The sequence below is a fragment of the Lactuca sativa genome, chromosome 6, assembly GCF_002870075.4.
Source record: "Lactuca sativa cultivar Salinas chromosome 6, Lsat_Salinas_v11, whole genome shotgun sequence".
NCBI classification, from domain to species: Eukaryota; Viridiplantae; Streptophyta; class Magnoliopsida; order Asterales; family Asteraceae; genus Lactuca; species Lactuca sativa.
In genome coordinates this window covers 38,369,864-38,378,225 of record NC_056628.2, presented here as the reverse complement: position 1 = coordinate 38,378,225, position 8,362 = coordinate 38,369,864, and the positions used below count along the sequence as shown (strand labels likewise).

Sequence of the window (8,362 nt, the reverse complement as noted above, 5' to 3'; positions counted from 1 at the left end):
AACATATTCAAACTTAAAAATGATCTTTATGATTCTCAAAGGATGAGAGGCAAGGAGAATGGTTGAGAAAGATCTCTTGTATTTAAGATCTATTTCTTAAAGCGAAATAAAGGATATTTTTAAGACAACATATTTCATTCCCAATAAAGACATAAAAAACAAAGCATGAGTCCAAATGTCAACACACATTCATAAGCCAAAAATCATAACAAATCCAACTTGTTTCGAATTTCTAACATACCACAAACCATTCAAAGCATACAACATAAAGAGTAAAAACATCCGTCTTACCCAAGATGGATGTTTATAGTTTTAACCATAAACAAAACACAAATCCACCAAAACGGTATTATTATTCAATCAATTATTCATTCATTGCTTAATTTACATACGCATAGAAAGACTGAAACGAAAACCATTTTGAAAAGTAAGTCCACCATGAGGCCCCACCACATCCTTTTCTAACAAAGATGTTCCTTGAAACGCCACCATTGATGTTAACGTTTGTCTATATTCCTTCCGCTGTACACATATATAATATAACATAATATAAGTTATCTCTAACATTATAATAATAATTAAGAAACAACTTAACAATAAAAATAATACCTGAGCTGGAGTTACTTTTTGAAAACCAAATTTCTGAATCCACATGGACTCAACATCCTCAGCAGCATGAACAATCATCTTCTTAACAGTGAGATATGCAAGTAGCTTCTCAAAGCAGTTGAAGAAAAGTTGGAAGTAGCCCTGAATTCAATCAATGTATTCATACAATTTTTATATATATACAAATAAATAAAATAGATAACTTATGTTGAAAATGTGTAAATCAAATGGAATAATAATATAATATTTATACCTTTCCTTGGTCGGTTTCATTCGTAGCAACTATTGGAAGTTCTACAACATCTGTTCCAAATACACGAAACATTCCAGCTGTAATAACCTTTGATCTGCACAATTTATAATTATAATAATTATAATAATGATTACGTTGTATAGCATATAAAAATAAATAGAAAATGACAAGTGTAAGCTTACTCTATAGTCAGCATTGCACAATGAACTCCTGTGAAGTCGGAATCCCCCATGATCTGCCTATTGGTTGGAGAAAAAGAAAAAGAAAAAATAAAAATTAGATGCTAAAAATAAAAATAAAAGTTTTTAAGTAAATTGTTTTATAGTTGCTTACCCATATGCCATTGATGGAATAAAATCACTTCCAGTAATGGAATCAACAATAGGATTGAAGCATTTCTGTTAGAAATAAAATAAATTGTTATTAATTAATTAATTAATCTGTAATTATGTAAGCAGTTTATAGTTTATAGATTATACTGACATGGAAGATATCAACGGATTGAGAAAGCAACACTCTGTTCTCATCAGAAACGTTTTTCCCACGCAAAACAATCCATTTCATGTCGGAATTGGTGATTCCGATTCCGATTCCGTTTGCATCACCGACCATTGAATTGTCCCTGATTAAACCCGTAAGAGAATGAGGGACCTTCACGGGCCCACATTCCACCAATCTCTCAAGAACAAAATTAAGTATTCCACAGTCTGCACTGCAATACCAATTGCCAGATGGCAACTCCTGTAACACATCATATTAAATCCAGTGAAAAAAAAGTAAAAAATTTAAGTAATTAACTAAATTCAAATTCACATACCTTCAGATACATTTTCTTGTGTTCCCTTAAACACTTGACATGATATTCTCTTTCGCACTGCAAGGAATGGAAAATGGATTACTCGATAAATCTAACAATTATAAAAGAAAACAAAAACTGAAACAACCAGATAAACTCAGGGACCAAAAATGTAATTTACTCCAATTATAATTTTACCTGATCACAAACAATAACAGTCCGATCATCGAAGCCTTCAGTGGTGAAATCATATGCTCTGTATACACCAAAGTTATTCAAATTTTATAAAAGATGTAGCAAAGTTTTGTAGTGCATAAAAAAATTGTTACAAATTTTATAAAATTAGGGTTACCTGCAAATACAACATGCAACAAGGTCACAATTATCAATCTGAATGCAACGTTTTGCAATTTGCTCAATTTGATCAAGTTCTGAATGTTGCAAATTCATGGAGTTTCTGCAATATTTGCAGAACCATTTTTCTCCAGGGGCACTTGTGTCAGATACACATTCTGTGTCATCAAAAGGAATGAAAATCAGATTCATTATAAATTATAAATTTTTTATAATAAACAAAAATATTGATCTTTTTACCTTTATGGAAGGATCTAGGGCATCCATCACAGAGCACTAAGTCTCCATCTCTCTTACAAACTCCACAAAGTTCATCATTCTTCTTTGACAGGTGTCCAACAGTTAGCTTTAAAGAAGATGCATAATCATGGAGTGACAAGCCATTTGCAAGAAAGATGTTTCCATATCTGGATATGATTAAAAAAAGAAAATCAATATAAATAAATTATACAGAATTAAAAAAAAAAATTTAAAATTAAAAACTCACGGTTTTTTGCGGGAGGCCTGGCCAGCATGAGCTTCAAACTGTGAGGGGCTAACCTGATAATTACAGATTAAAAGGATTAGAAGGAAAAGGTTATTTTATTAAATATGGAGTAAATTACTGAAATCGTCCCTGTGGTTTAGTCAAAATTGCACGTTTGGTCCCTAACTTTTTTTTTGCACTCGGATCGTCCCTGTGGTTTGATTTTGTTGCGTTTTTCGTCCCTGTGGTTTGATTTTGTTGCATTTTCCGTCCCTTACATACATAAAGTTAGGGACCAAACATGCAACTTTTACCAAACCATAGGGACGAAAAACGCAACAAAAGCAAACCACAGGGACGATCCGAGTGCAAAAAAAAAAGTTAGGGACCAAACGTGCAATTTTGACTAAACCACAGGGACGATTTCAGTAATTTACTCTTAAATATGTTAAAAGTTGAAGGGGTCAAAAAGAAAGTAGTACCACGGTATTGCAGCAAAAACAGAATATTCCACGGGCCCACTTGTAACCTTTTAAAAGTTCCTGTAAATAAGTGTAAAAATAAGATGTTAGATGATTGGAATATAATAAAGTGATTTAAGATTTTGATTATTTGTTATTTGTTATAAAAGTTTCAATACCTTTCCATGAGACTTGTAAACTACTTCGGTTCTATCAGGTAATCCGCCTTCTTGAAATACCAATCGGTTCATTTGTTGATCCCTTGAGAAACGAAAAAAAGACCAAAAAAATAAAAAAATAAAAAGTTAATTTTTATATATGTTTTTGGGATGATTTAAGAGGTAAATGATTAGAGAATTAAATAATAACTTGGATGTTAGTTTTGTGTTTCTCTTGATCTGTGAGGATGAAGATGAACACTGAGCTGCATTTGTGGCTAATGGAGTTCCAGAAGAAGACCTTAATAACCTGAATCAATTTCCCAAAAGAGATTATTAGTTTAAGAGCATTTTTGACATATGTACCCTTTACTATAATCATGTTGAAGTTTAATAAAAGAACATGTATCACCAACCTTTTCTGGATCTTCCCTTTTAGCTGGTGTAGTGACAAGTCGATATCTTTAGGGCTTTTTGAAGGATTTGGAGCTGTGAAATCTATAAGGGTTTTGGAGGAATTCGAAAATGACTTTGGTGACCTACACATTCATGCCATAAAATTATCATTAATAAAGATGAATATTATCTACCTCAATGTTTTTTTTTTAAAAAAAAAAAATAGTAACTCACTTTGTCACAACCTCCCTTTGATTCTGCTCTTGAGATAAATCCTTTTCCATATTGCTTCAGGGAATTTTAGTGCTATTGAACTGCGTAATCACATAAAAAGAGGTGTCAAAAAAGTTATAAACTTGATAATCTCTTGTATAAATAAAGAATGGAACAAAGAACTAGTTGGCTAAAATAAATACAATTTTTTTCTTTGTCTTTTCATGACTCTTTTCCCAATGAAAAATACTTGCAACAAAATCCATCAACTAGATCCAGAGAGATTTACCAAAGATGAAAGATCCATGAGAAAAAATACTTGAATTCTAAAAAAAATGACTTCAATTGTTTATAGATGTTAACATTAAACTTGGTATGAGAAATCGCATCGATTCTAGACCGTTTTCATTAAAAACCCCCAATTACATTAGATCTTTATAGAAAATAATATACATTAACAAATGCATGTACTAAATTAGCAACAAAATCCATCGATTTACTTTGAGTAGAAAATTTTAAAAGATACACCGAAGCATGGTGGATAAAGCTACAATCATTAGATCGAGCCACATTGATGCAAAATCCTTAAGTAAAATAACCAAATTCAAAACTATTGATTTATCTAGAATCAGAAAAATCCTAGAAAATCTAAAAATGTAACACACACACACTCCCAATGAATGATTGACACAAAATTGGGATTGAGACTACAAGGATCGACAGACAGACCTCGGATGCAGATGATGGAGCAGGAAGAAAGATGATCAAAAGAAGTGAGAAGCGGCTAGAGGAGATTAAAAGGGGGTGGATTAAATACACAAAAAAACCCTAGAAAGAGAGGTAGACTCAGAGTCAACTTTGTGAAAATGGCTATTAATGCCTAGATATATATAATGAAGTTTTGTCTATAAAAGGATTTGAAAACCCAACCACTTTTTCGATAAAAATATATTATTGAAATTTGAAATGTAAACTTGTTTAAACGGCACACGACACCCGTCCACGTCCCTACGAACGGGTCCCACATGGAGGAGGTATATCACAATGTCCCTACCCCAGTTGATACCCAAGTTTTCAATAGGCATGATGTACAAATAAGATCACTAAATCAAGCTTTGAGTTTTGAATATTTTGTAGATTATTAAGAAAATGTAACTAATTAGTAAGTTTTCAATTCTAAATATCAATATTTAAAATACAAAATGAAAAAAAAATGTATTCTTATTCTAGATATACAAATTTTAGCAATAACAATGTTTCAAAACAAGAAATTGCACGATCTCTATACATTTAATACACAAAACTTATGCTAAATAAGTATATATGTTTAGCAAAAATGCCAAATAACACCCCATATTTATAACTCATTTGATTCCAAAATAGAGTAGAAGTGGTGAGACATATGCTATTACAATTAACATTAAAAACTCAATAAAAGATTATTTATGAGAGTGCAATAGACATGTAATCCTAAAGAAGTCATGATGAGCAATCTTAAGTACTAGACATATGCTATTACAATTAACATTAAAAACTCAATAAAAGATTATTTATGAGAGTGCAATAGACATGTAATCCTAAAGAAGTCATGATGAGCAATCTTAAGTACTAGGATCTAGAAAGTAGAAACTAATGGAAAGAATCTTTAGAAATTAGACCTTCTAACTTCCATTATGATGTAGAGTGACACAAATGAAGATATAGAAAATGTTCAATTAATAGTAATACCCTAAGCGTAGTAACTAGTCATGTGTGTGTGTGTGTGTGAGAGAGAGAGAGAGAGAGAGAGAGAGCGAGCGAGCTTATAGACTGATATAGATAGCTTCAAATTTTCATTCTAACTAAAACAAAGAGGTGGTAAGACTGATATTTAGAGTTTATAAAAACAAACATACCACAAATTGTACAAAATGTTACCATACACAACATAAATCACCAAACTTCATATTTAAACACATAAAAGTATGCACCAAAATATAATAGCAAGACACCCAAATAATACTAAAAGACATGAGAAATATAACCTTATTGACATAATTGCAAGGTCAGTAGTCCTTTCACTTTGCATTCACAAGGTCCTCATTGCATTGTACCGTAATACCCTCAACCAACAGAACAAACTGCAAAATGTATAGCAATGATGAATTCAACAGGATTACATTAGTATTTATAGGTTATATGATTTATTTATGAAGTGAAAGATAAAATATCAGAGATTAACTTAGCACCTTCGGTCTCCATATTGAAGTATACTTTATATTTAGGGCCAAACTTTTGCTTAATGAAGTGTTCATATAAAGTGGCATAAATGACTAAAAAAAGTTCATGAATGGACAAAACTTTCTTTAAGGTTTTTAACATGGAAAGTGGTCCTCTGTTGCTACACTTTATCATAAACACTTTAGATAAATAATATTAATGGCCAAAAGTCGGTCCCGAATTCCTCAATAAGCCTTGTAGATTTCAAAGTTCTTTATCTCTAATAACCCCTGTGGATTTCAATGTTCCAAATTCCCAAAACACCCTGCAGAGTTCAAAGTTCCAAATCCCCGCGAAAGCCCTGCAGGTTTCAAAGTTCCAAATTCTCCAAAACGCCTTATTGAGTTCAAAGTTCCAACTTCTCCAAAATGTCATGCGTTCAAAGTTCAAAATCCTCCATTTAGCCTTGGAGATTCCAAAGATCCTAATTCCCAAAAAGCCCTACAGATATCCATTACATAAGTTAAAAAGGGAAGATACAAAAAAGTTGGTTTTATATGTTCTTTTATTAAACTTCTACACGATTATAGTAAAGCGTACATATGTTAAAAGTGCTCTTAAACTTATAATCTCTTTTAGGCAATTGATTCAAGCCATCAAGGTTTGCTTCTGAAATTACACCAACCAGAAGTACAACTCAATGTTCATCCTCACAGCTATTACAATTAACATTAAAAACTTAATAATAAAGATAATTCATCAGGCAGTAATGATGAGCAATCTTAAGTGGTAGCATCTTGAAACTAATGTAAAGAATCTTTGGAAATTAGACCTTCCAATTTCCATTATGATGAAGGAGCGACATATAAAGTCATAAATGACAACAAAAGTTCATTTATAGACAAAACTTTCTCCAAAGATTCTAACATAGAAACCGATCTTCTATTGCTACACTTTATTATAAACATGTCCCTTAATTCCACATATATCATTCTATCTTTGGGTTTGAGATATAGGCATTTAGTTCATTAACCTCAAAAGAGCTCACATTAGAAATTTGACAAGAAACAATGAGCATTTAAAGTTCTTAGAGTAGATTCATAAATACCTTTCAACTAACATGCACCTAACTTGTCCATTAACTATTAGTCTGTTACATTGAAGAGCATAACGTAGAATTTTTGGGAATTAGTTTCCATAAGAACACCAAAATATTTTTCCTACATAGTACATACACTATCAAATCTTGGATAATTTGAGTTTTCCTAAGTGGTTAAGATGTATACAATGATTAATAGGTCCCTGGAACTCTTTCATTATCTTCAACTGATAACACCAATTGAACTATAATGAAATCAAATCCATGAAACCATTTACTTCTGGTGACAATTGACATGTAATCTCATTGAAAGATTACTCTCTAAAAGCCTACTTTACAGAAACAAAGCTTCTTGTTTTGGTAACTATAAAAATCATGAGAGGCAAGTAATGATTATGAGGAAGTAGTCTACCTTGTTACCAAAATTGTAGAAAACATGAACCCCTCAAGAAAACCACTCTAAGGAGTTCACTGATGTTAGTTGGAGATTTTTCAAGTCAGTCTTCATCGAAATTTTCAGATTTTCAGATCCAAAAATCTTACTTGTTTGAATCGCCTTTTTTACTTATATTTTTCACTTTTAACACAAGGATTCTTCTTCCTCCTTGGATATGTCGACGTTAACAAAATCATCATTTGGAATTCTATTGTTAAGCCTCCTTGCCGGAAGAAATGAACACCGTCTACGGTGTTCTCCATACCAGAACAGAATCGTAGATCTTTCTTCTTTTCTTTTTTTAGCATCGCATGAACCCAAACTATTAACATTCCGATCGAGCGAGCTCTTTATTGTTGACTATAACGATGATTGAATCATCAATCAGATTCGTAAAAAAGAAAGCTTGATGAAGATCGAGCCATCAATTTGTTCTCAGAGACCTAAAACCCTTGGATTTAACGGAATTGGAGCCCTGTATTTTGTTTTGGTTTTTATTTTGTTATCTTTGAGAAGGATAAAACTTAAGAAAACATCAAAAATGGTCCACTTGGTTTTTAAAAAAATCGAGTTAGTCCTTAACTTTTTAGGTAATCAAAGACGGTCCCTGTGATTTCAAAACTTTTAATGGTTGGTCATTTTGGTTAAGTCCGTCAGTTTTTTTCTGCCATGAATAGTGTATATTGATAACCGCTATTGTGGAAAGAATGGTGAAAGAAAGAACGAGCATGTGATGATAGTTGCTTAAAAGCAAGACAAAATATGATGAGTACGATAAGCATGCCAGATGGGTTATAATAGGATGGAAGATATGCTATAATACCCTTTACGAGCTGATAAGGAATGTTTCGCATAGGAAATGGAAAAGTAGGTTGTTATACCATGCAAAACAAGATATGTTAAAATTAGCCATGGAGAAGAT

The 8,362-nt window shown here is 32.0% G+C and overlaps 1 protein-coding gene across 3 annotated transcripts; it reads right to left on the bottom strand.

Annotated features, from left to right (window-relative positions):
- Positions 1 to 206: 206 nt before the first annotated feature.
- On the bottom strand, positions 207 to 7,920 carry LOC111894089 (increased DNA methylation 1). Of its 3 annotated transcripts, none has more exons than XM_023890166.2 (19): positions 7,417 to 7,920; positions 5,928 to 6,406; positions 5,731 to 5,826; positions 3,728 to 3,807; positions 3,514 to 3,636; positions 3,309 to 3,407; positions 3,119 to 3,200; positions 2,961 to 3,020; positions 2,500 to 2,552; positions 2,253 to 2,419; positions 2,011 to 2,170; positions 1,857 to 1,914; positions 1,680 to 1,736; positions 1,346 to 1,603; positions 1,196 to 1,260; positions 1,045 to 1,101; positions 863 to 956; positions 610 to 750; positions 207 to 522 (listed from the first exon to the last, which is right to left on the bottom strand). In XM_023890166.2, the coding sequence occupies exons 4-19, from the start codon at positions 3,775 to 3,777 to the stop codon at positions 385 to 387; spliced, it is 1,662 nt and encodes a 553-aa protein (XP_023745934.1). In that variant the 5' UTR covers positions 3,778 to 3,807; positions 5,731 to 5,826; positions 5,928 to 6,406; positions 7,417 to 7,920; the 3' UTR covers positions 207 to 384. The 3 variants fall into 3 exon arrangements, with proteins under 3 accessions (XP_023745934.1, XP_023745933.1, XP_023745932.1); XM_023890165.2 differs by having other exon boundaries at positions 5,935 to 6,406; XM_023890164.2 differs by having other exon boundaries at positions 5,731 to 6,406.
- Between the last annotated feature and the right edge of the window lie 442 nt (positions 7,921 to 8,362).